This window comes from Canis aureus, chromosome 15 (assembly GCF_053574225.1).
Source record: "Canis aureus isolate CA01 chromosome 15, VMU_Caureus_v.1.0, whole genome shotgun sequence".
Classification (NCBI taxonomy): Eukaryota; Metazoa; Chordata; class Mammalia; order Carnivora; family Canidae; genus Canis; species Canis aureus.
This window is the reverse complement of record NC_135625.1, coordinates 54,363,247-54,391,079: the sequence shown is the minus strand read 5'-3', so window position 1 is coordinate 54,391,079 and position 27,833 is coordinate 54,363,247. Positions and strand designations below refer to the sequence as shown.

Here is a 27,833-nt window from a genome sequence, read left to right as displayed (position 1 = left end):
ACAGTTATATACAGACAATGAAATCGTTATGCTGTGGAAACCAAAAAAATCTTAGAACGCAATTTTGTTTTTCCCAGTTGGAGTCATTCGATGTCCAGTTTGCAGCCAAGAGTGTGCAGAGAGAGACAACATAGATAACTTTTTTGTGAAGGACACTACTGAGGTTCCCAGCAGTACAGTGGAAAAGTCTAATCAGGTAAGTGTATTAATTAAGTCTTAAATGTTTTGCTTCCTTCTATTGAGACATCCTAAACTCCTGACAGACTCTAAAATAAAAGGTGTTTGACATTGACCATTATGTCTATCAATAATTATGTAATATTTTAAACAGTAACTTTAAACAGGGCTTGGTGCAGGGAATAAACTTTCTAATTGTTGTGGAACCAGCTTTAAAGAATGAAAATGTAATTATGTCAGCTACAGTGCGAAGTACTTAAGACTCTGAAAGTTCCCCTGTGAATACCAGTGATTTTTCTTTTTTGTCTTCCAGATTGTCATGTCACTTTGCTTCATATGTGATTATATTTATACTAGATATACTTTGTTAGTTCCATCACTTTATCAGATGAACTGTAGTAATGCATGTGAATGCTCAGTCCAGGAAATTCAAAAGTAAAGCAGTATTATCAACAGAATAGTTATTATCCAATATGAATTGATGATGATAAGATGAGAATTGAAAAGATTCTTTTTTTTTTTTAAGATTTTATTCATTAATTCATGAGAGACAGAGAGAGAGAGAGGCAGAGACACAGGCAGAGGGAGAAGCAGGGAACTTCAGGCTCCATGCAGGGAGCCTGAAGTGGGACTTGATCCTGGGACCCTGGGATCATGCACGCCCTGAGCCGAAGGCAGATGCTCAACTGCTGAGCCACCCAAATACCCCAGAGAATAGAAGGGATTCTAATGTGAAGGACACATTTAAGAAGCTGCTTTATGCCTCTGTATAATATTAGTTTTGGTAAGTTTAGTTACTCTGTTTTTGTCACAGAAACATAATAGGAAGAAGTTATGATCCATTAAACTAGAGACAAAGTCCAAATTGACATGTTTGCTGTAGATAAGTGAGGGGGAGGGTGTTAAACCTGGTTCAGGAATAGGGTACTTGGAGGAATATTTTGGGACTATTCATGGGAATATCATGGGAATATTTATGGGAATATCCCATGAAGATGGGAGAGATGATAATGTGGGATGAAGGAAGCACTAGACAAAAGATAGAGAGATATGAACTAGTCTGGTGGCAATAAGGAAAGGAAGGGAAGAAGTCTACACAGGGCTTGATATACCTGATTGGATGTGGAAGTGAGAGGAACCCCATTACTAGGATGGTGGTGCTTTTCACAGAGAGAAAGGGGGCAGAGAAGTGGTTAGAGAATTGGTTTTGAATATGATTGAGTTTGCCTATAAGACTAAGGTAATGTCATCCATGGTCAAACTGGAGCTCTGAGGAAAGTTTGTAGCTGAAGAAGTTTAAAACCTTTTTGTTATAGATAATTTTAAGCATTACCAGGAGAGGGACAGTTTCACTTGACTCCCATGTACAGGTTACTAGCTTAGTAGTCATCAATTCTTGTTTTATGTTTAACCTGACAGCACCCTCCCCCTGACCACACCACACATTATATTTTGTTGAAGTTATTCCCAGACATTATATCCTCTAACCCATAAGTCATTTTCTATGGGGAAGTAAGTTTTATAAACATAACCACATTGATTTCATATGTAAAAAAAAATTAGTTATTCCTTTATATATCAAACATCCAGTGATAACGTATCTAATTGTTGTGGTTTCTTTTTTTAAAACAGTGGTTTGTAAGGATCCAATAAGGTCTACACAATTGACGTCTCAATCCTATATTTTAATTAATCTCAAATTACCTTTTCACTTTATTGGTTTTCTTTTTCCTCCCTTTTAACCTATTTGTTAGATAAACTGGGTCTTAGTCATGTAAAGTTAGCCTTATTCTGCATTTTGCTGACCATCTTCATAAAGTCACTTATGTACACTGGCAATAAAAATGTAGAGACTGATTTAGTTTCAGGTTCCATTGGATGAGGGGGTCGTGGTGTAAGAATACTTTTCATCTGGGCAGCCCTGGTGGCTCAGCGGTTTAGTGCCGCCTTCAGCCCAGGGTGTGATCCTGGAGACCCAGGATCGAGTCCCACGTCAGGCTCCCTGCATGGAGCCTGCTTCTCCCTCTGCCTGTGTCTCTGCCTCTCTCTCTACCTGTGTCTTTCATGAATAAATAAATAAAATATTAAAAAAATACTTTCATCCATATGTCTGAGTGTACTTCAATCAGGAGGCATAGGAGTTTGGTTCTCTTTCTTTTTTCTGATGTCAGTGGCCATTAATTATCATTGCCACAATCCCATATTATATTAGGCACTTGGAAAATTGTGACATTCTCATTCTGTGATTTCCCGTTTTTCTTAACTGGAAGAGAAACCAAAGGCTTCCTTCATTTATTCTTTGGTTATCAAGGAAAGGTAGATTAAACACTTGATTTATTTTTCCTTTATTTGCTGATTTTTAGAGTAGTAACCTAGTTTCTTAGCATTCTTCAGAGGTTGACTACACACGTTGTGTGTATGTGTGTGTTATTATGAATTAATGGATTTTTAACACAAAATATGTTGTAGTAGTTGTTTTTATTGATGCTCAAATTGTGCCATCTTGGCAAAAGGAGCCTCACATTGATTCCTGAGTCATTCTGATACAATTGCAGTAGTCACTGCTATCTCCCTTCCTTTCTCTTTTCACAAGATATTAGGGGCTTTGATTCCTTTTAGCTGGAAATGCTATCTATCTGGAGACCACAGTATGGGTGCCAAAGGTACTCATCACCACTGAGTTGGTCATATTTCTAGGCCTTGCAGGAGAATGATTTAGCAAATACTTTTTATTGAAAAAAGAGAAGTGACTGCACTTAACTGTATCAAGCACTGAGTGATGTATAGAATTGTTGGATCATACAATTGTACACCTGAAACTAATGTAACACTATGTTAATTACATTTGAATAAAAAAGAATAAACAAGTCCATCAGGTTTGGTCTTGAATTTAGGCCACGTAGTGTCTCCTGGGGAACAGGCAAAGGATCCTCTCTAAAGCATCTTTTTATTAAGAAGCTCATCAACCTCAAACACACGAAATTTTAAGGATCTGCAATAGAGAGAGTCTCTGAAATCTTTAAGTGTCAGGGAAGGGGATAAGCAGAATACAAAGTAAGTATTAGATGATAGAAAACTGTTAAGCTTAGTAAGGAAACTAGTGTTTTTAAGAAGGCTAGGATTTTAGAAAAGTGATGGTGCAAATGTTTAACAGAAAAGTAAGCAAGTTTAGTCTTAGTGTATTAATGTATTAACCAAGTGAACAGATTTCTGGAGCAAAAATGTGAGAAATGACCCGAGAAGCTCTGACAGCAAGTGGCTGTACCAAAAAAATTAAAACCATGTCCCCCCTAGTGCCAAAACCACCAGATGATAGTGTAAAAATTCAGTGTACAGTTATTCGTTTTATGTGATCCCAAATGTCCAAAGTCATGTTTCTGTTGCTGTTATTTTTTCCACAGAACTAATAGTTTGACCTGGTGTCCTATAGAGTATGTGAGAAATAAGGGTTGTAGCCGTGCCTTCGGGGCTTTCCCATAGGATGACCATTATCCTCTCCAGTTCAGCCAGTCTTTGAGGTTCTACCTTGACCCTGCTGAGGATCACAGAAGGCTCACCACCGTTCCCCTTCCCTGCCCTGTCATGTGAATAGTACTGAGAAGACTGCCCAGTTATCAGTAGAGTCATAGATGTGCTGAAAACTCAAATTCGGCAGAGGGAATAAAGTGTGATTATCAAAGGTGAATGTATTCCACTCCTAAGCAAACTGATAGCCTGATTGAGGCTCATGAGAAGTTACTGAGAAGAGGATATAACATCTATTTCTAAGATTCTTGTAGCTAGAAGACCTTAAGAAGAGAAATAGATTTCATTTGGCTCAATAGTGTACTCTCCATAAATAAAATGTGCTTCCATGTGAGGTAATGGGTGTCTAATTGCGGAAAAAAGACAAGTAGCCTATCTAGGAAAGAAAAAGCAAATATACCACTACACCATATTGATATTTATAAGTCCAGTTTAGATTTGTAGGTCTTTTTTGATTTTATCTCACTTAATCTGACATTGGAAATCTTGGTTCTTAATTACATTGACATCATTATTTGTTTTCTCGAAATATAATATATGTTATAGGATATATTAGTTTTGGTACAATCAGGAACTATCTTAATTCTTAAAAATAAGAATTGTTTACTAGATAAAACTTGTTTACTGAAAGAATAAAAAATACTTAAAAGTATCATAGAGCTAGCAACTATAAAGAAGCAGCTCAGAGAACAAAGAGAGTCAAAGTTAGAAGGGTCTTGTAGAACATCAGTTCAAACATCTGAAGAGGTTGCTTGGCTCAGCTCATGTTGGTGTCTGAGCTTTTGGCCCTGGGACCACAGAGCTTAGCAGAGCAGGAGTAGGCCTGTGGTGGTAGTATCTCCAAAGCTGGTTCTGTGAGGATTAACAACACTGCAAACCAGGGCTAAGCGCTACTGTGGGAATACACTTGCCATCACGGGGTGAAGTTCATGGATTGGTGTGATATACACAGAAAATGCAAGCAAATAGACAACTAAGATGATGAAGTGCCTTCTTCCTCTGACACTGCAGTACTCCTCCAGCACCATCTATTGTCAGAATCTAATAATGGGGGGCAGCCCTGGTGGCTCAGCGGTTTAGCTCCCTGCATGGAGCCTGCTTCTCCTCTGCCTGTGTCTCTGCCTCTCTCTCTCTCTTTCATGCATAAATAAATAAGATCTAAAAAAAATAAATAAATAAAAGAAAAGAATCTAATATGGAACCAGCTCAGCATGAATATGGTTTGTGGAGTAAGACTATGGAAGAATAGAGTTGGTACTGAAAGTAGAAGTTATGGAGCGGTTTCTGTCAAAATAGAAAGCAAGGAAGCCAGCAATTACTTACATGTATGCATAGGAAATAGTCAATCAAATCCGTATTTTTAAAAATCTTTTAAAAAAATGTATTAGTTAACATTCAGTGTAATATTCTAAAGTTACTTGAAATAAATAATTCTCTCAATATTTAAGCCACCACTTGATAGGCAGATTCATTTGTTTCTTTTGCTTTTGGTTTAGAGATTTAATTTTTTAAATTTAAATTTGTAGGACTATATATAAAACATTTCTATAGTTCTAAAGTAAAATCTATAAAACAGTGTATTGAGAGAACTCAAGCTTCTATTGCTGTTTAATCTACCCATATACCTTATTTCTTCTCTATCCTATAGGCAGCCATTTAATCTCCTTTATTCTTCCATTTAAAATATTTTATGTGGGATCCCTGGGTGGTGCAGCGGTTTGGCGCCTGCCTTTGGCCCAGGGCGCGATCCTGGAGACCCGGGATCGAATCCCACGTCGGGCTCCCGGTGCATGGAGCCTGCTTCTCCCGCTGCCTATGTCTCTGCCTCTCTCTCTTTCTCTCTCTGTGTGTGACTATCATAAATAAATAAAAAATTAAAAAAAAATAAAGATAAGCATTCTAAGTAACCTGCCTAAGACTACTTAACTACTAAGTGGGCAACTGGAATATCAACCCACACTCCTATCCACAAGACTCGGTATCATAAGGGCAGGACCCATGTTTGCCTTTCCATCATTGTACCTTAACATAGTGCCTGGAATATTTGATATATTGAATGAAGAACAATGCCATATTTCCATTTCATATGTTTATATTTTAAAACATGTCAGTTTAAATTTACAAATACTGTCAGGATAGCTGATAGAGTCCAGTATGAGTGGTATATCATTTTTATATGACTAGTAGGTTTGGTTTTGTTTTGTTTTTTAAGATTTTCTTTATTCTTGAGAGACACAGAAAGGGAGGCAGAGGGAGAAACAAGTTCCATGCAGGGAGCCTCATGCAGGACTTGATCCTGGGACTCCAGGATCATGCGCTGAGCCAAAGGCAGACACTCAACCATTGAGCCACCCAGGCGTCCCAATATATGACTAGTTTTTTGACCACCTTTTTGTTTTTCTTAAAAATTGATGTGACATGTTTCTTTTATTAGGTATGCACAAGCTGTGAGGACAATGCAGAAGCTAATGGGTTTTGTGTAGAATGTGTTGAGTGGCTCTGCAAGATATGCATCAGAGCTCATCAAAGAGTGAAGTTCACAAAAGACCACACTGTAAGACAGGAGGAGGAAGTATCTCCAGGTAATAAACTGGCTTTAATCTCTTTTGGTCTCTAACCTTCCCCCTCTTTTCTATCTTCCTTTCCTGGCTTTGTTTTGATACCATTGTAAGTGTTAAATGCATTCTTGTTTTTTAATATAAGGAGGTCTGTATTGTAATTGAAATTTGAAGACCTCTAAATGTTGTTGAATATGAGTAGATATAAAATTTTTCTGCCTTATATTGATTCATACTCCCAATCCCCCTTTTCGTTTAAATGCTATAATTTGGTGTAAATGTATAGGAAATGGAAGAAAAAAAGAGTTGCTTTTTAAACTTTTTTAGCTTCTCTTATTACTTATCTTGTTTCTAAGGTATGACAAGAGGTGGGCTTAATAAAAATTTATAAGCCTGATACCATTATGGAAAACCTGTTTTGTGATATTTGATATGTAGATAACTAAAGAAGCTCTGCCTTTTATGTGACTTACAGTTTCTCAGTTTTTATTGTATGACTTAAAATGTAAAGTTTACTAATAATTTGTTTTATTATAGTAAAATACATGTAACTTAAAACTTGCCATTTAAACCATTTTTAAGTGTATAATTCATTAATATACACATTCATTTTATCAGTGTACAGTGCATTAATGGCATTCACAATGTTATGAAGCTGTCACCACTGCCTGTTTCTAAAGTTTTTTCATCATTTCAGGAAGAAACAATACCCACTATATATTAATGCTTATTCCCCACTTTCCTCTACCCCGTGGACTTCTAATCTGTCTGTTCGAATTTGCTTATTTCTGCAAGTGGAATCAAATAGCATTTGTCCTTTGTTGTCTGACTTATATCACAATATTTTCAGCTTTTATCTATGTTGTAGTGTTTATCACACTTCATTTGTTTTTATGGCTCATTAATATAGTTTTGTTTAAAAAATTATTTTTTGGTTTTAATTTTTGCTTTATTGCCTTTAATTCAAGTCAACCAGTATTCATAGATCTATTCTGTATTCGAAGGAACTTTGCTGTGCATTAGAGATGGAAAGTGAATAAAACAGATAATTTTGCCCCACAGGAGTTATTAGTATGATGAAAGCTACAAACAAATTGGCCTCATAAGTTCTGTAGAAGCACATGAAAGAAGCCCCAAACTCAAGATTTGGGGATTTAGGTTGGAAGCGAAATCTGGGGCTTGAAGGAGAAATAGAGTTTTATCACAGGAAGGAGAGGAGTGGGGAAAAGTGAAGTACATGCACAAATATCTAGAGAGAGAGACAGTTGAATATAGCTGGAGAGTAAGATTCAGGGGGAGGAGGAATAAGAGATGAGGCTAGGAGTCTGGTGACAAGGGAAGTGGGATTATAATTTCTGAGGACACTGATGAGGAAAAGACAAAAAGAGAAGAGGCCAAGTATAGATTCGGATAAATTAAATAGATTAGTGCTAGAAAGACTTGTCTCTTTTTTTGTGAATTCAGCCATCTATTGAAAAACAGAGCAGAGGAAACAGGATTAAAAGGTAAGGAATGTGGGGAATACTTGAAATGACTCCAGTTAAAAGAGAGCTCCAGCTTCCGAAACAGTTTGGTAGCATCAATGTTACATTGCATATACAGGCCTTAAAACTTCCTCCCTCGAGGGGTGCCTGGGTGGCTCAGTCAGTTAAGCGTCTGCCTTCAGCTCAGTTCATGATTCTGGGGTCCTAGATCGAATCCTACATCGAGCTCTCTTCTCTCAGAGGAGCCTGCTTCTCCCTCTGCCCACCACCTCCACCTCTCATGAGTAAATAAACAAAAATCTTAAAAATAAAATAAAATAAAATAAAACTTCCTCCATCAGGCCTCAGCAGTGTACTTGTAGGTATAGAGAAGAATCGAACTTACCTAGGATTGGGGTTTATCTAGATAGGTGTTGGAGAAGTTCAATAGAGTGAGAGGTAAAAATAATGGCATTTACTAAATGAAGGATTTTTTTTTTTAAACTGTATTGTTGTGCCCAAGATTGCGAATCCGAGAAACCATCAAGGAGCCGACACCAATGCAAGCGCACGAGGGTTTATTAGCAAGCTCGAGCTTGGGTCCAAGTATACCGGACACAGGGGAGCAGGGACTTGGACCCTGAAGTGGGTTACAGCTGGGTTTTTTATAGGCTGGTCTAGGAGATTTTCAGAAGGGGTGGAGGAATTTCTCAAGTTCTGTTTACATTCTGATATGGGGCTTTCAAGGGCATTGAGCTCCGTTCTCATTCTAATATGGGACTTTCTACCACAGGGTGGGCTCTGTTGTCTTTCTGATATGGGATTCTCTGCCAAGGGCAATTCTGAGCTCTGTTGTCTTTCTGATATGGGATTCCCTGCCGAGGACATTGAGGACATTCTGCAGTTTTTCCCGTAAAGTTCAGCTCTTATTCACAGGGGCCTAAGATGGCTGTACTTGTGCGAATGCTCAAGTTTAGGTAGGATGGCCTTGATTTTTCTCGGCCTCCACAGTATAAAGGAAATGAAATTGATGGTGTAAGTTGATAATGAAAGAAATTGTTAAGAACCTAGAAATCATTGAGCCCCAGGGAGAGTAGTTGGAAGGTTAGAAAGTTGAAGTTATTAGAGTAGATGTTTGAATTTATGATTATAGAAATGGAGCACTTATGGGCCGTCAAAAGTCTAAGGTGAGACCATGATGTAAGGAGCTCTAATGGAGTTTTAGGTCTCCGGAGATGAGAAAGTCTGAGAGCCTTGTTTTTTTGTGGTAATCAATGTGGACTTCTAAATCATCCAGAGTGATGATGACATTGAGGACTAGAAGGATGACTGAGTCAGGATCCAAATTCTTCAATAAGTAAAGGAAGTCTATAAATGGGTGATAGGATATTCTAATTACCTAAATCAGAAGCTCTATAGTTATTGTTGGATAGTAGGCACAAACTAGAATGACCTAAGCCAACTAAAGATGTATGGTCACTCTATTTATTGTGATGTCTACATGACATGCACATTAAGGAGAAGGGTACAGGGGAGCTGTTAGGATATTCACATTATAATAGTGAGCCATTTTTGCATTGCTAGAATTAATTGCATTTGGTCTTGATGTGTTGTGCTTTTAATAGTCTTTTACTATATTGCTAATTTTCTCCAGTTATTTTCCTTCTTTCCAACTCATATGAGTTTAATACATTTTTGCCTATTTTTGGATCTGACTAGATGTACGTTATCTTTTTGTTTTTATCCACAGAAACATTTGCTCTGAAATTTATCTAATTATATTTTATATATATCTTTAGCTCATTATTTTTCTTTAATTTCTCCCAGCTTACCTTAGTGTTATTTTAAAGTTCTAATACTAACTTCCTTGACATAAATACTTGATATTTATTTTTTGTAGAATTATAAATGTTTAAAGCTTGATATAATTTGCCACTTTGATTTCTACTATATTTTAAATACTCTGCATTTATGGGGGCATTTGGTTGGTTCGGGTGGTAGAGCATGCAACTCTTGATTTCCAGGTTGTGAGTTCAAGCCCCACATTGGGTGCAGAACCTACTTAGTTTAAAAAAGAAATCTAAGTATTCTGCATTTATGGTTCTGAATCCTAGACTTATGAATTTTTGTGTTATTTATTACTTTGGTGCATTATAAATAATGATATGGAAAGGAGGCCATAATGCATATTAAATGCAAAAAGCAAATTCCTTAACAGTCTGGTTATTCTGAATCCAAGAATTCATTAAAAGGAAAACAAAAGTGTTCTCATTGCTTGGAGTTTTTGTTTGTTCCCTGTTTCAACTGTATAGTTTTATTATGATCAGAAAATGTGAGTCCGTGAACTCTTTCTACGTGCTGGCATACAACATAAGGTTTTTGTAAATATTGATAGTACAGGTGACCTTTGAATAACATGAGGCTTAGGGATGCTGAACCCTCCACAGTCAAAAATCCACTTTGTGAACCTTTGATTTTTCAGAACTTTACAGTTAACTGCTTCTAGTACCAGTGCCACTTTACTGGTAAAAGTCAATTAATACACTGTTTTTTAAAAGCTTTATTTGGGAGGGATAGTAAGTGTGAGTGCAAGTGCACAGGCATGTGCACACAAGTGGGAGGTGGGGCAGAGGGACAAGCAGACTTCTCACTGAGCAGGGAGCTGATGCTGGCTAGATCCCAGGACCCTGAGATCATGATCTGATTTGAAGTCAGATGCTTAATGAACTGAGCCATTCAGGTACCCTAGAACACATTTTGCAAGAAGTGTATGTGTGTGTATTTATATTGTGTTCTTACAAAGTAAGCTAGAGAAAAGAAAATGTTGAGAAAACTAAAAGGAAGAGGAAATACATTTATAGTAACCATACTGTTTTTTATCAAGAAAAATCCATGTGTATGGACCCAGGCACTTAAAACCTGTGTTGTTCAAGGGTGTAAACTCTATGTGAAAATAAATTTTAGATAAATACAAAATTTATATTAAAAGGAGAAACCATGTAAGTTCACTCTTTTTATAATTAGGAAAAAGCCTTTCTAGAAGCAGTTCTTTAGAGAAAAGGAGAAACCATGTAAGTTCACTCTTTTTATAATTAGGAAAAAGCCTTTCTAGAAGCAGTTCTTTAGAACTAAAGTCATATAAAATAAAATCAGATTCGTTTTTCTGTAAAATGTTTTAAGGATCTTTTTGGGAAAATGACATAAATCAAGTCAGACTGGAGAAAATATTTCTAAAATCTTTGGCAAGCAATGTATCAAATGTGTCTGCAAATTGGTAAGAAAGACACTTGGAAAAAATAGCAGAGGTTGTGAACAGACAATTCTTAGAAGAAATACAAATGGTTGATTAGTGTGAAAAGTTGTCCAGTTTCAGTTATTAAAGAAATATGTCTAAAGATAGTGAAATCTTTTTTTTTCCTGTAAGATTGGCAAAGATTAAAAGTACTGACAAAACACTGTTAATAATGTAGGCAATAGCCACACCACACTGTTAAGAATACAAATGGGTACAAGTTTTTTTTTTGAGGATCATGTATGTTTGTAGAAATCACCCTTTGACCTAACAGTTGTGCTACTTGGAATTGATTTGTGGAAACATTCAATGACTTATACTTTTATATGTTTATTTCAGCATTATCATACAATATTAAAAAATGAGAAACAGTGCAGAGCTTATATTCATTTGATGAAATACTATGCAGTTAATAAATAAGTCGACATATTTACTATCACAGAAAGGTATCTAAGAGGGGCACTAGGGTGGCTCAGTTAGTGAAGCATCTGACTCTTGATTTTGGGTTCAGGTCATGATTTCAGGGTCGTGAGTCGAGCCCCATATTGGCCTCACACTCAGTGCGGTGGTGTCTGCTTGAGGTTCTCTCTTTCCCTCAGACCTTCCTCTGCTCAAATGTGTGTGTGAACGCATGCTGTCTCTCAAAATAAGAAAGGTATCTAAGAGTTAAGAAATCTTATAAGATAGTTTGTGTCATTTTTTAATTTTACAAAACAAAGTGCCTACTAATGTATATAGCTAAATATAAATAGAAAACAGCCAGAAGAACATATACCAAGCTACTAATAGTGGTGGTTATTGCTGAAAGTGGAATTATTTCTGAAATGTTTGGATTTCACCTATAATTATTAGTGAGATAACTGGTATTTATATTTAATCATTAAATGTACTTGTATTCTTTTTTTAATTTAACATTATGACATAAGCATTGCTCATTAAAAAGTTACATGGCTGGGGCACGTGGGTGGCTTAGTCAATTAAGTGTGGACTCTCAATTTTGGCTTGGATTGTGGTCTTCAGGTTGTGAGATCCAGCCCCCTGTTGGGCTCCATGCTGGTCATGGAGTCTGCTTGAGATTGTGTTTCTTCCTCCTTCTACCCCCCAACCCTGCTTTCTTTCTTAAGAAAGAAAGAATATTAAAGTTACATGGAGGACAATAGTATGTAGTGAAAACTTTATGATTATTTCTGTGTTAATGGGTATACTCTGGAAGGATTTTTACAAAAGTGGGAAAATAAGTTTTTCAACACATTCTTTATACATTTTTATTAGATATTTCTGAATTCCACTTAAAACCGTCTTCTCCCATATTTGAAGTAGAAAACATCTAGTTGGTTCACACTCACTTAACCTGGGCTATTTTCTTAAGACTTCTTAATTACAAAAAAAAAAAGACTTATTAATTACAGATTTACAGAAAGCATATTTTTAACTACTTTTCTTTTTCTCCTGGGTTAATTTGAATTTCTGGAGAGAAAAACTTATTTATGTTTTCCTTCTAAAATGCTGAGAATACTTAATATATTTTTTCTTTTTTTAATTGAAAGTATAGTTGACACACAATGTTACATAAGTTTTAGATGTGCAACATAGTGATTTGACAAGTTTATACATTATGCTCTGCTTACCACAGGTGTAGCTACCATCTGTCACCGTACAATGCTATTTTAATATGTATAAAGCCTAGTAGTAGTGATGGTGTTGGTGGAACTGTTTATAGCTCTTTTATATCTCAATGGATTCAAATTTAAAACAATTTAATAATTATGTAGTATTCACTTACATTAATTTTCTTCTTTTGGCCTGCCATTATTTTCTTTTTTTTTAATTTTTATTTATTTATGATAGTCACACACAGAGAGAGAGAGAGGCAGAGACATAGGCAGAGTGAGAAGCAGGCCCCATGCACCGGGAGCCCAATGTGGGATTCGATCCCAGGTCTCCAGGATCGAGCCCTGGGCTAAAGGCAGGTGCTAAACCGCTGCGCCACCCAGGGATCCCTGGCCTGCCATTATTTTCTACAGAGGCAGTGGGTGTGACCAGCCAGCAACCAGTGTTTTGTCCTTTTCATAAGAAGGAACAGTAAAACTTTACTGTGAAACATGTGTCAAACTGGCATGCCGGGACTGCCAGTTATTAGAGCATAAAGAGCATAGGTACTGACATCTTTAATTATAGACCCACATTTATAATAAGCTATATGAGGAATAGAGGACTGCTGGAACCCCAGCCAAATGGCAGTCAACAAATAAAGTTTTTTTGGCCAGCAGTATGTTGGCTTGTTCCAGGATTTTTCAACTTGGGCACTGTTGATACTTGTTGGCTGGGGGTTGCTTCAGGTTCATTGTATGGTGCTTAGGTTCATTTTTGACCTGTATTCACTGGATTCCAGTGACATCATCCCAGTTGTGACAACCGAAAATGTCTCCAGATGTTGCCAAATGCCCTGCAGAACAAAATCACCCTGAATTGAGAACCACTGGCCTGCACACTATTTGAAAATAAATGGAATTTGTTGCCAGTGTTGTAAAGTGAGGAGATTTTACCTTCAGAAAAAAAATTTGGGTCTTTGGGTTTTTGAGAAAATGGAACTTGTTAGCCCCATATTCATGTCAGCATTGAGTGGAATTCACTTCAGTGTTCTGTAGAATGAGGCACGGGTTTCCCAATTCATCATAATTCCTGCAGAAGCTTATTTTTAAATCTGACCTCCCATAAGCATTTGAGTCAGCAGCCACTGATTTATTTAAATAGTAAGATTCTGATTAATATAAACAAAATAGATTAAAATGGTCTAGGCTCAGAAGCTGATGATTGGTTACCAGAGAGGTGGGTGAGGGGATGGGTTAAATAGATGATAGGTTTGCATTTGGTGTGATGAGCACTGGGTGTTGTATTTAAGTGTTGAATCACTAAATTATACAACTAAAACTGATACACCATATATTAACTAACTGGAATTTAAATAAAAACTAAAAAAGAAAAGAAAAAGGGAAAAAATGATCTAAGGTCCCAGTAATGGCAGACTAGACAATTTGTACCAAACCATACCAGTGAGGATAACCAGAATACCTGGACAAAATACAGAAGTCATTGATAAAAAATCTAGAGCTTAGTAGTAAAGAATTACGAGGCCAGATTGGAGTGGGGAGAGAAAATAATAGCTTTTTTCCCTCTTTGATGCATTTACCAGGACTTCTGATAGGCCACAGGGCTGAGAATGAGAAGATAGGGATTACAGGGATTGAAGGTTCCTCCTCCTTGCCTTGATTTGGAATTCTGAAAGTCTACACTGTTTAAGTAAAGATGAATTTGGTACTAAATAGTTCATGACTGGGACTGAAGCCTCAACATCAAATTCTTCAGGACCCAAAGATGAAGTAAATTGAAATAATACTGGTGCCCCAAGATGTACCTGGTAGAATTAAATATAAATCCTTCCTGAAGAGAAAAAACATCATCCTGTGTCTCAGATTTATTCAGTAATGAACTTTGCAAAATGGTCCAACACATAATTAGAAGTAATCAAGTATTCTAGGAGATTCGACAACATGAACAAAACCTGGCAGATACAATAAATAATATAAAAAGACCCTTAGGGCTACCTCTTTTTATATTGAAGAGACAAAATGGAAATGTGGGTGGAGAAATGAAAACTATAAAAAAGAATGAGATGGAAAGTCCAGAGCTGAAAATTACCATAACTGAAACTAACTCATTAGTGGCTGTAACAGATTTGACGTAGCTGGAAAAGAGAATTAATGAACTAGAAGGAAAGTAAGAAAGTACCCAGAATGAAGCACGGTAAACAAAAAGATAGAAAGTGGAAGTAATACCGGGTGTAACTGGGGCCAAGAAGGAGAAGAGAGGGAATGGGAAGGCAGCAACATTTAAAGACAGAACATAATGGCTTAGAATGTGGTAATATTGAAGAAAGATGTCTAGCCCATATTTAGGAAGCCATAAAACTCCAGCAGGATAAAAAAAGAAATATTTTTAAAATACAGAAAGAAAATAATTACAAAAGTAAAATTCTATACTCTGAACATTTTTTTAAAATGAAGATTAATGAAAGACATTTCAGATAAAATAAACTGGGATAATATATTCCCAGTAACCCTCACTACAGTATACCTAGGCAAAAGAGAAATGGTAGTTAATGAATGGTGGAATGAAGAGCAATTAAAATGGTAAGTATGAGTAAATCTAAATAAATGTTGACTTAGGAAACAAAAATTTTGTCTTACAGTGTTTTTTGTATATTACACAATAGATGTTTTGGGAGAATATGGAGTTTGTGTTGTAAGACTCATGGATAGTCGTAGAAGATGATAAAAAAGTACAAATTAGTATTAGATAGTAAGTGTAGATCTGTATTTTGTAATGCCTAGAGTAATTACTAAAAGAATAGTAGAAGTGTCTAGGATTATCAGAGTTAACAGGGAGGGGAAGTGGAATCATTAGGCAGTCTAAAAACAGGCCAAAAAAGAAAAACAAAGAACAGATGGGATTTAATAAGGACTTGGTAAGTTGGTAAATCTGTAAATATATTTGTAATTATAACTGGAAATGGGTAAAATGTTCCAAATTAAAAGATTTTTGGCCTGGATAAGAAAGAGAATAGAAAATCTGCCATTTGCTTTTTATAAGAGGAGCACCTAAAACCTAAGTATGTAGAAAGAATAATGGAAAAAGATACACCACATAACACTAATCAGAGGCAAGCTGTTATATCAAAGTGCCTTGAGATAAAGAGGGACACTTTATCCAATAGAGGGGTCTCTTCATTTAAAAGATAGAGCAGTTCTAAATATGTATGCCCATAGCCTTAAAATATATAACAAAAAGTAACAGAACTTAGAATGGACCAATCCATAGAGTGGGAAATGTTGACATTTTCAATAATTGACAAAACAAGCAGATTTAAAAATCAGGATATCCCGCCAAGATTCAAATAACCTAAAGACTATGTGGACATTAAGGAACACTGCACCCAATAATAATGTGCATTCTTTTCAAACATGAAAAAAAAATTAATTGACCTTATGTTAGGGCAGTCTTAAATTTCAGAGGGTTAAAATGCTATTAAGTCTTGGTGTAAACTCAATGCAGTTAAATCTAGAAGATAATAGGTGGAGAAAATTCTCCATATACTTGAAAATGAAGACCTGAAATTCATATGAAAGCTATATGCAGCAAAGCATGATCCTATACTGCAGCCTGGACTAGAAGGGGAAAATGATTTAGAGGACTGAAACAAATGGTATAACTGGTATATGGTGTGTAGAGAAGGTGAGAGAATGATCTCCGTGTCCATTTTCTTAATCGTTACAATATGGTTGCATAACAATGCCCTGTGTTTAGAAAATGCATACTGATTATTATTACGGTGTTAAAGAGCTATGATGAGTCTATTTAAAAAACTAAGCTGTGTAAAGATATACCTCTCTGTACCATGGCAGATTTAACTTCAAAGTTATTTCAAAATAAGCAGTTAGAAATAAATGTAAATAAAGCATTGAAGAAGAAATCCCAGTGGATATTAGAATATACTTTTATCTGAATATTAGAAATAATATCCTAAATATATTGTAAAGGAAGATCTATAGATCATGAAATGTATATATTAGACAACAAGAATAAAAAAAGTCAATGTATCAAACCTTTATCTCAAATTAGAAAAATCAGAGAATAAACCTCAAGTGGGGAAAAGGACACCATGAGCATATGCAGACATTAATGAAGCAGATAATGTCAAAAATCAAATCATTCAAAAGATTGGTAAATTGACAAATCCCTTTATGAGTGACTGAGAGCTGACCCACCCGACCAATGCCAGGAGCTAAAAGGAGGAGCATCAGTACATCCTCTAACAGCATTTAAAATTATGAAAAGAATATCTGTCAATTGATTTGAAAATTTTTACTTGAAAGAGAATAATTCTTAGAAAATACAACTTACTGAAACTAGCATAAGGTAAGCTAGAAAGCCAGAATAGTCCTTTAATGTAAATTCATGATCTGTAAATTCCTCACAAAGAAAACTACAGACCCAGATGACTCAATGGATGAATCAACAACATAGGGGAGGTAAAAATAACACCTTAAATTAATGCAGCCTTGTCCAGAGAATGATGAAAGAATGTATTCTCTCCAACTTGTTTTATGAGGAATAAAAAAATGACTAGTCTCGTCCATGAAATGAATGAACATTCTAAGAAATAAAATAGGAAACCAAATCCAGTAGTATTTTGATTTTTGGACAATATAATTGCAACCTAGTTGGCTTTGTTTTAGGTATACTGAGTTCATCTAACATTTGAAAATCATTCCTGTAATTCATCATATTAAAAGAATAAAGGAAAAATTACATGACCATTTCAATAGAGACAGAAGCAACATTCTGTAAAAAATATATATCTATGTATATATACATATACGTGTGGTAGAAGATCTTATCTTAGCAAACTAGGATTAAATAAATTTCCTAAACCTGATAAGGTTATCTGTAAAGAGACCTAGAAAACATCATAACAGAATATTGAAAGTCTTTATTTTCTTTAAAGATTTTATTTATTTATTCACGAGAGACAGAGAGAGGCAGAGACACAGGCAGAGGGAGAAGCAGGCTCCAGGGACGTGGGACTCCAGGATCACACCCTGGGTCAAAGGCGGCGCTAAAGTGTTGAGCCACCTGGGCTGCCCAGAATATTCAAAGTCTTTAGATGGAGTTTAGGAACAAGATAAGAGTGACAATTCTGACCATTTCATTTAATGTTACACTGTACCACAGTCCCGAAGAGTGCATTATATACAAAGGAAATCCAACAGAATCATTAACTGTGTTCCCCCCCTTTTTTTCTAATGCTGGCATCCCTAATTATTTGACCTTGCACTTTTAAACCACATTATGTAAATTACTGTAATGCATTTTATGAAAAATTAATAAAACTGGTTATCTTCTACATTACTATTTCCCTGGAGCTACTCTTGAGTTCTCTACATGGTTTGTCAGGGGTTATCATGTTCACTTCCAAGTTAACTTTTTTAAAGTGCTATATTTTATGTTGCTTAAAGCTTACTGCATTTAAGGCATAATAACATCAAGAGGTTGTTTTGTTTTTTTGTTTTTTTGTTTTTTGTTTTTTTTTTTACTCTTCCCATTTTTTCCCAAAGGCATATATTTGTGACCTCTATGATGCCACAACTACCTGATGTTTAAAAGTGATCTTTACCTATGATGGCGGCGGGGAGAGAGAGACACAGACACAGGGAAGGAGAGTCAGACAGGGACGGAGAGACAGACGGTGAGGCAGAGACTGAAAGACAGGGAGGGAGAGGCAGGGAAACAGGTAGGGAGACGCCGAGAGACTGGGAGGGAGAGACCGAGACACAGAGAGGGAGACACAGAGACAAGGAGGGTGAGATCTAGACAGCGTGGGAGAGACAGAGAGGGAGGGAGACCCAGAGACGGGGAGGGAGAGACCAAGAGACAGGGAGTGAGAGCCAGAGCCAGGGAGGGAGACCCAGACACAGTAAGGGAGAGGAGAGACCGAGAGACAGGGTGAGAGAGCCAGGGAGGGATAGACAGAGACAGGGATGGAGACACACAGGGAGGGACAGGTGGAGACGGGTGGGGAGAGACAGGGAGGGACAGACGGAGGCAGGGAAGGAGAGACAGAAGTGGAGGAATGGACAGAGACAGGGAGGGAGGGAGAGATAGAGATGGGTGGGGAGACAGAAAGTGAGGGGGAGACCGAGAGACAGGGAGGGAGAGAGAGATGGAGACAGGGAGGAGCGACTGAGAGGACGGGGGTGAGAGACCAAGACAGGGGCAGAGACACAGGACAGGGAAGGAGGGATCCAGAGACAGGGAGGAAGGGACAGACAGACCAAGAGACAGTGAGGGAGAGACAGAGACGGGATGGAGATAATGAAACAAGGAGGGAAACAAGTGAGAGACCGAGAGACAAGGAGGTAGACACAGAGACAGGGAGGGACTGGCCGAGATAGGGAGGGAGGCAGAGGCAGAGAGACTGGGAGGGAGACAGGGCCCGACCCCAGACAGGGAGGGAGAGACAGAGCCCGAGAGAGGCTTCGTGCCTCTCTGAGCAGGAGTCCCTCGGGACTGAGCCGGGGGCGCAAGGCCTCGGACCCCTGCGCCCCGGGGCCCCGACCAGACTAGCAGGCGGAGGCAGAGGCGGTCTCGGGTCCCCTCTAGGCTCCGCGGGGGGCGGGCCTCCGTGGGAGGGGGCGGGGGGGCGGCCGGAGCTTGCCCCGGGCTGCCCCCAGCTGACCCGAAGGGGGCCCGGGCGTGGCCGCGGGGGGAGCTGGGCGCAGAGGCGGCGACCCCGACCCGACCCGACCCGCCGCGGCCGTGGCAGGAGGTTGCGCGGCTCCAGGCCCGCTGTTCCCGGCGCTGCGAGCTCCGGCCACGGGCGCGCAGGTCGGCGTGGGCCCCGGGAGGCGTGAGGGGCCCCGGGGTGGCTGTGCGAGAGGCATCTGGCCCTCGCGTGTGGGCGGCGGGTGCCCGGGAGGGACCGCGCGGGGGACAGCGGGCCTCGGGGGCCGCACGGAGGCACCCCCGTGGCGAGCCGGGCCGACACCCACACCCTTTGGGCCGCCAGGGTGCGGGGCAGAGGGCTGCGCGGGGGAGGAGGGGCGGGACCTGTTGGCGGAGGGGGTGGCGGCGGGGCCTCCTCCAGGTCAGGCCGGGCCTCCTCCAAGCGGCTCAGGGAGGGTGCGGGGCCCCTGCCCCGGGGCCCAGGGAGGGTGCCGCGGAGACCCTGCGCGCGCGCTCAGAGGGGTTAGGGTGCAGGCACCGGTGGCTTGAGGGCCTGGGCTGCTGGGCCCCAGGAGCCCCCCCAAGGCCCTGGCTCTTCCTCCGCCCCCCGCCACCCTCCCCACTCCCCGCTCTCAGGTCCCTCCCTAAGTGCCCCAGCCTGGCCGGGAGCCCGCCCCCCGCCCTGGTTCATATTAGGTGAGTACGGCTACCTCTGAAAGTTTTGCATTTTGAAAGCGTGCCCCTTTCTGCGCATCCTGTCCAACACTTGGTATTTCCTGTCTTGTTAATGTTCTCACCGCTGTGAGGTGGGATCTCATTGTGGTTTTGATCTGTATTTCCCTGATGGCCAGTGATGCAGAGCATTGTCTCGCGTGCTTGTTGGCCATGTACGTCTAGGTCTTCCTCCGTGACTTTTCTGTTCGTGTCTTTTGCCCATTTTTGGATTGGATTGTTGGTCTCTTTGCTGTAGAGTTGCAGAGGTTCTTCAGCGATCTTGGATGCTGGCCCTTTATCTGATGCGTCATTTGCACGTCTCTTCTCCCAGTCTGGAGGGTGTCTTTGAGTTTTGTTGTGTTTTTCTTTTGCTGTGCGGAAGCGGCTCATCTTGATGAAGTCCCAGCGGTCCATTTCGCTCTTGTTTCTCTGGCTTTCGTGGCTGATGTCATTTGCAAGAAGTTGCTGTGGCCCAGTTCAAGAAGGGTGTTGTTGCCTGTGTTCTCCCGGAGGGTGTTGGTGGAATCTTGTCTCACATTTACATCCTTCGTGCGTTTTGAGTTTATCCTTGTGTTTGGTGTGAGAGGAATGGTCCAGTTTCATTCCTCTGCATGTGGCTGTCCAGTGTTCCCAGAAGCCTTTATGGAAGAGACTGTCTTTTTTTCCCCCGTGGATGGTCTTTCCTGCCTGGCCGAATCTTAGTTGCCCGTAGAGTTGAGGGTCCACTTCTGGATGCTCTCCCCTGTTCCATTGATCCATGTGTCCGTTTTTGTGCCAGTACCACACCGTCCTGATGGTCACAGCTTTGTGGCACACCCTGAAATCGGGCATTGTGCTGCTCACCGCCCCCCCCCCCCCCCCCCCCGCCCCGCAGTGGGTTTCTTGGCTACTATTCCCGTGGCTGTTTGGGGTCTTTTCTGATTCCACACAAGTCTTCAGATGATTTGTTCCAGCTCTCTGAAGAGAGTCCGTGGTATTTCTGACAGATTTTGCACTAGTTGTGTAAATTGCCCTGGGTCACGTTGACATTTTCCCCGATATTACTTCTTCCAACCCAGGAGCATGGAACCTTTTTCCATCTCTTTGTGTCTTCCTCAGTTTCTTTCAGACATGTGCTGCAATGTTTCGGGTAGAGATCCTTTACCCCTTTGGTTAGGTTTCTTTCTAGGTAGCTCATGCTTTTTTTTGGGTGCTGCGGTTGTATAAATGGGATTGACCCCTTCCTCGATGACCCTTTCCTCGGTCTTATTGTTCACGTACAGAAAGGCCACTGGTTTCTGGGCCCTGAGTTTGTATCCCGCCACACTGCCGAACTTGCTGTAGGAGTTCCAGCAATCTTGGGGTGGAGTCTTTTGGGTTTTCTCGGTACGGTATCATGTCATCGGTGAAGAGGGAGAGTTTGATTTTCCTTTGTGGGTTTGAATGCCTTTTATTTCTTCTCGTTGCCTGATTGCTGAGGCCATGGCGTCTCATACTATGTTGAGAATAGCAACAGTGAGAGTGGACATCCCCGTCTCATGCCTGGTCTTCGGGGAAAGGCTCCCGGTGTTTCCCCATTGGGAATGATAATTTGGCAGGGGCTTGTCGAAGATGGCTTTGAAGATGCTGAGGGAGTTTCCCTCTATCTCTATACTCTGAAGCGTTTGGATCAGGAATGGATTTTGTCAAATGCTTTCTCTGCGTCTCTTGAGAGTATCATCTGGTTCTTGTTTTTTCTCTTGCAGATCTGATCAGTCACACGGAGTGCTTGCCGAGTGTTGAACCCGCCTTGCGTCCCGGGGATAAATGCCACCTGGTCACGGTGAGTAACTTCTCAATGTACCGTTGGATACTGTTGGCTTGTATCTTGTTGAGGACGTTTGCATCCGTGTTCATCGGGACATCGCAGTATAATTCTCCTTTTGGGTGGGGTGGAGTCTTTGTCTGCTTTTGGACATAAGGTGATGCTGGCCTCCAAGAACGAGTTTGGAAGCATTCCATCTCTTCTCTATCTTTCGGAACTGCTTTAGTAGAAATAGGTACGGTTTCTTCTTTAAACGTTTGATAGCATTCCCCAGGGAAGCCATCCGGCCCTGGGCTTTTGTGTCTCGGGAGGTCTTTGATGATGACTGCTTCAGTTTCCTCCCTGGATATTGGCCTGTTCGGGTTTTCTGTGTCTTCCTGTTCCGGTTTTGGTAGTTTGTGGTTTTCCGGAAATGCGTCCGTTTTTTCTCGATTGCACAATTTACTGGTGTACAGCTGCTCAGGATGAGTTTTTAAGATCGTTTGTATTTCCTTGGTGGTGATGGTGATCTCTCGTTTCTCATTCATGATTTTATTAAATGGAGTCTTTTCTCTCTTGTTTTTATAAGGCTGGCTTAATGGTTTTTCTTTCTCTTACTGGTTCTTTCAAAGATCCACGTCCTGGTTTGGTGGATGTGTTTCCCCAGTTCCTCTGCTCTCTATTTCATGGAGTTCTGCTCGAATTTTTATTAACCGTCATCTTCTGCTGGGTGAAGGTTTCATTTGCCGTTCCTTCTCCAGCTCCTTTAGGTGCAAGGTTAGCTTGTGTATTGGAGTTCTTTCCAGTGTTTGGATGGACGCTTGCATTGCGATGTATTTGCCCCTCGGGACCGCTTTTGCCGTGTCCTAAAGATTTTGGACGGTTGGTTGTTATCTTCATTCTCATTGGTTTCCGTGAATCTTTCTAAGTCTTCTGTCATTTCCTGGTTGACCCTTTGAACTTTTATCAGGATGGTCGTTAACCTGCACGTGTTTGAAATCCTCCCAGACTTCTTCTTGTGGTTGAGTGGTTGAGTTCTAGTTTCAAAACATCGTGGTCCAAAAATATGCAGGGGTCGATCCCAGTCTTTTGGTATAGGTCACGACCTGATTTGTGGCCCAGGATGTGGTCTGTTCTGGAGAAGGTTCCGTGTGCACTTGAGAAGAATGTGAATTCAGTTGCATTTGGATGTAAAGTTCTGTAAATATCTGTGAGATCCTTGTGGTACACTGCATCCTTTCATGCGCTTGTTTCTTTGGAGATGTTGTGTCTGGAAGATCTATCCATTGTAGAAAGCGCCGTATTCGAGTCTCCAAGTCAAAGTGTCTTATTACTACCTAAGTATGTCTTAACTTTGGTTACTAATTACTTGATATCCTTGGCAGCTCCCACATTTGGGGCATAGATATCCATGATTGTTAGGTCGTCTTGTTGGACAGATCCTTTAAGTACGATCTAGTGACTCTTTCAGGTTTCCCACATGGAGTGTCATGTCCTCTGTGAAAGGTGAGAGTTTGACTTCTTGGCTGATCGGGATGCCTTTTCTCTCTGTTTCGGAATCTCACTACGAAAGCTGGGACCGCTACTACTGACACCCTGTCGTGTTCCTGACCGTAAGGTAAAAGCTCCAGGATTTTCCCAATGAAGAGGACGTTCCCCCTGGGTCTTTGGTAGATGGCTTTTATGATAATTGAGGTTTGTTCCCGGTATCCATGCCTGGCGGAAGGTTTTTATCATGAAAGGACGTTCCATTTCGTCAAATGCTTTTTTTGCGTCTATTGAGAGAATGCTCCGGCCCCTGTCCTTTCTTTCATTAATGTGGAGAGGGAAGGAGAGAAAGAGAGACACAGGCAGGGGGACACAGACAGGGAGGGAGAGATCGGGATGGGGGAGAGACAGCGAGGGAGAGACATAGAGATGGCGAGGGAGAGACCGAGACGAGGAGGGAGACCGAGGGAGGGATTGAAGGAGGGAAGGAGGGAAGGAGGGAGGGAGGGAGGGACAGACACGGAAGTAGAGTCCAAGAGACAGGGAGGGAGAGACAGAGACAGTGAGGGAGACCCCTAGAGACAGGGAGGGACACCGAGAGACAGTGAGGAAGGTAGAGACAGTGAGACCCAGAGATGGGAAGGGAGACCGAGACACAGTGAGGGAGACACAGAGAATGGATGGGGAGAGAACGAGATAGGGAGGGAGAGACCGAAGGACAGGGAGTGAGAGACACGGAGGGAGACACAGAGAATCTGGCAGAGAGATAGAGATGGGGAGAGAGACAGAGACACACACTGGGGAGAGCCAGCGAGACAGGGAGCGAGACTCAGAGAGAGGGAGGGACAGAGCCAGACAGGGAGGAGAGACCAAGATGGGGTGGCGGGGAGAGACAGACACAGACACAGGAAAGAGAGTCAGAGAGACAGGGGGGATGGAGAGAGAGAGACCATGAGGCAGAGACAGAAAGACAGGGAAACAGGTAGGAAGATGCCGGGAGACTGGGAGGGAGAGACCAAGACACAGAGAGGGAGACACAGAGACAAGGAGGGTGAGATCTAGACAGCGTGGGAGAGATAGGGAGGGAGACCCAGAGATAGGGAGGGAGAGACATAAAGGGAGGGACAAACCCAGAGACAGGGAGGGAGAGACCGAGAGACAAAGGGCTGCGCGGGGGAGGAGTGGTGGGACCTGTTCGCGGAGGGGGCTGGCGGTGTGGCCTCCTACGGGTCAGGTCTCCTCCGGGCGGCTCAGAGAGGATGCGAGACCCCTCCACCGGGGCTCAGGGAGGGTGCCGAGCCCATCCGCGTACGCTCAGAGGGGTTTGGATGCAGGCACCGTCCAGCGTCAGGGCACGGCTTTGGGGCGGTGGCTTGAGGGCCTGGGTGTCTGGGCTCAAGCAGCGCCCCCAAGGCCCTTGGCTCTTCCTCCTCCCCGCTGCTCCCCTTTCCCCCTCCACCCCTGACCCCCTTCCCCCTCCCCCCTTCAGCCCCTTCCCCACTTCTCCCCTTCCCCCATTCTCAAGCTCCCCAGGCTCGCCAGGAGCACGCCCGCCCCGCCCCCCCCCCTTGGTCCCTATCAGGTGAGTATGGCGATTTCTGAAACTTTTGAATTTTGAAAGCATTCCCCTTTCTCCACATCCTCTCCAACATATGTTGTGTCCTGTCTGGTTCTTGTTCCCCATTCTCACCGGTGTGAGGTGGTATCTCATTGTGCTTTTGCTCTGTATTTCCCTGCCGGCCGGCGATGCGGAGTATCGTCTCGTGTGCTTGTTGGCCACGTCTGTGTCTTCCTGTGTGACGTTTCTGTTCATGTCTTTTGCCCATTTCAGGGTGGCACTCTTGGTTTCTTTGCTGTTGAGTTGAATAAGTTCTTTAGAGATCTTGGATAACTGGCCCTGTATCGGACGGGTCATTTGCACATATCTTCTTCCATTCTGGAGGTTTGTCTTTTAGTTTTCTTGAGCGTTTCTTTTGCTCTGTGGAAGCTTCTCATATTGACGAAGTCCCAGTGATTCATTTTGGCTCTGTTTCCCTGGCCTTCATGAATGTATCTTGCAAGAAGTTGCTGTGGCCCACTTCAAGGAGGGTGTTGTTGCCTGTGTTCTCCCCTAGGAGTTTGATGGAATCTTGTCTCCCATTTAGATCTTTCATCCATTTTGAGTTTCTCTTTGTGTCCGGTGGTGTGAGAGAATGGTCCAGTTTCATTCCTCTGCGTGTGGCTGTCCAACGTGCCCAGCAGCCTTTAGTGAAGAGACTGTCCTTTTTTCAGCGGATGGTCTTTCCTGCTTGGTCGAATGTACGGTCTTGACGGTTGAGTTGAGGGTCCACTTCTGGATTTGTCTCTTCTGTCCCATTGATCTGTGTGTCTGTTTTTGTGCCAGTACCACACCGTCTTGATGAGCACAGCTTTGTAGCACGACCTGAAGTCCGGCATTGTGATGCCGCCAGCTGTGGTTTTCTTTTCTCATATTGCCCTGGGCATTCGGGGTCTTTTCTGATGATTCCACACGAATCTTCCGATGATTTGTTCCAGCTCTCTGAAGAGAGCCCGTGGTATTTCTGATGATAGGGATCGCGTTCGATGTGTAAATTGCCCTGGGTCATGTGGACATTTTCCCAAATATATATGAATTCTTCCAATCCAGGAGCACGGAATGGTTTTCCATCTCTTTGTGTCTTCCTCAATTTCTTTCAGACGTGTTCCGTGGTTTGTCGGGTAGAGATCCTTTATCTCTCTGGTTAGGTGTATTGCTAGGTATCTCATGCTTTTGGGTGCAATTGTCACTGGGACCGACTCCTTCATTTCTCTTTCTTCAGTCTCATCATTGGCGTATAGAGAGGCCAGTGATTTCTGGGCATTGATTGGGTATCCTGCCACGCTGCCAAATTTGCTGTATGATTTCTGGCAATCTTGGGGTGGAGTCTTTTGGGTTTTCCAGGTACTCTATCATGTCATCGGAAGAGGGAGAGTTTGACTACTTCTTTGCCGATGTGAATGCCTTTTATTTCTTTCTGTCGCTTGATTGCTGAGGCCATGCCATGGGCTTTCCTTTCCATCGATGGCTCTGGAGATGCTGGGGAACGTTCCCTCTTTGCCTGTACTCTGAAGCATTTGGATCAGGAATGGATGACGTATTTTGTCAAATGCTTTCTCTGCATCTGTTGAGAGGATCTTCTGGTTCTTGTTTTTTCTCTTGCAGATCTGATCAGTCACACGGAGTGTTTGCCGAGTGTTGAACCAGTCTTGCGTCCCGGGGATAAATGCCACCTGGTCACGGTGAGTAACTTTTCAATGTACCATTGGATGCTATTCACTCGTATCTTGTTGAGAACGTTTGCATCCGTGTTCATCGGGGACATCGGTCTATAACACTCCTTTTTGGTGGGGTGGGGTCTTTGCTTCTGGACTTCAGGTGATGCTGGCCTCATAGAACGAGTTTGGAAGTATTCCATCTCCAGAAGCTTCAGCTGGCCTCACTGTAGTCTTTGTGGCGGGCTCTTGTTTTGGTTCAGGATGTAGCTCAGTGGCCAGAGACGTTCGCTCAACTGAGGCAGGTGGCTGCTCCGGCATGTGCGGGAACCTGATAGCATGCACCTGGGTGTGCTCTTCCTCCAGGGTGACCTTGGGTACAGGTAGCTCTTGCATGTCCGAACAGTGAGTCAGAGGTGTTACCACCACGTGCATTGGTTTGGTCTCAGCAGCTGGCTTCTCGGCTCGAGCCGTGACCAGCTCGATCACCTCTGGCTCTGAAGCTTTAGCAGGCCCCAAGGTAGGAGCTGGGGCCGGTTGTTGAGGTGGTTCAGGATACTGCACAGGGGCAGACACTAGTTGCTCCCCTGAGCTGGGTGGCCGCTCCGGCATGTGGCGGACCCTGATAGCATGCGCCGGGACATGATGTCCACAAGGGTGGCCAAGATTGCAGGTGGGTCCTCCTTGTTGGGAGAGTGAATCAGAGGCGTGACCACCTGGTGCATTGGCTTGGCCTCAGCAGCTCCATCTGCGCTCTGGCCAAGCACTCAGCACCGACAGCCCTGCCCAGCTCGATCACCACAGGCCCAGAAGCTTCATCAGGCCCCACCTTTGGAGCTGGGGTGGGCTGCTGCCGTGGTTCATGATGTTGCTCAGGGGCCGAAGCTGGTTGCTGCACTGAGGCAGGTGACTCCTTTGGCATGGCATGCCGGGGACATTGATAGTGGGTGCCCGGGTTAGCTCTTCTTGCAGGGTGGCCAAGTGTGCAGGTGGCTCCTCCAGGTCGGGACAGTGAATCAGACGTGTGACTGCCCTGTAAATTGGCTTGGCCTCAGCAGCTGGCATCTCGGCTCGGGCCAAGCACTCAGCACCAACTGCCATGCCCGGCTCGAACTGCTCAGGCCCATAAGCTTCAGCTCGCCCCAGTGTAGTAGCTCTGGCGGGCTCTTGATTTCATTTAGGATGTTGCTCAGTGCCCGAAGTCGGTTGCTCCACTGAGGCAGGTGGCTGCTCCGTCATGTGGGGGATCCCGATAGCATGCCCCTTGGCGTGCTCTTCCTCCAGGGTGGCCGTGGGTACAGGTACTTTTTCACATTTGA

The 27,833-nt window shown here is 42.2% G+C and overlaps 1 protein-coding gene across 1 annotated transcript in view; it reads left to right on the top strand.

Moving 5' to 3' along the window:
- Positions 1 to 27,833, top strand: part of LOC144284861 (adenylate cyclase type 1-like) — a 106,496-nt gene that overhangs the window by 28,492 nt on the left and 50,171 nt on the right. Inside the window, exons 2-4 of the mRNA XM_077849974.1 lie at positions 78 to 196; positions 6,137 to 6,284; positions 26,465 to 26,541. Of these exons, the coding sequence (XP_077706100.1) occupies positions 78 to 196; positions 6,137 to 6,284; positions 26,465 to 26,541 (344 nt within the window). The remainder of the gene's footprint in view (positions 1 to 77; positions 197 to 6,136; positions 6,285 to 26,464; positions 26,542 to 27,833) is intronic.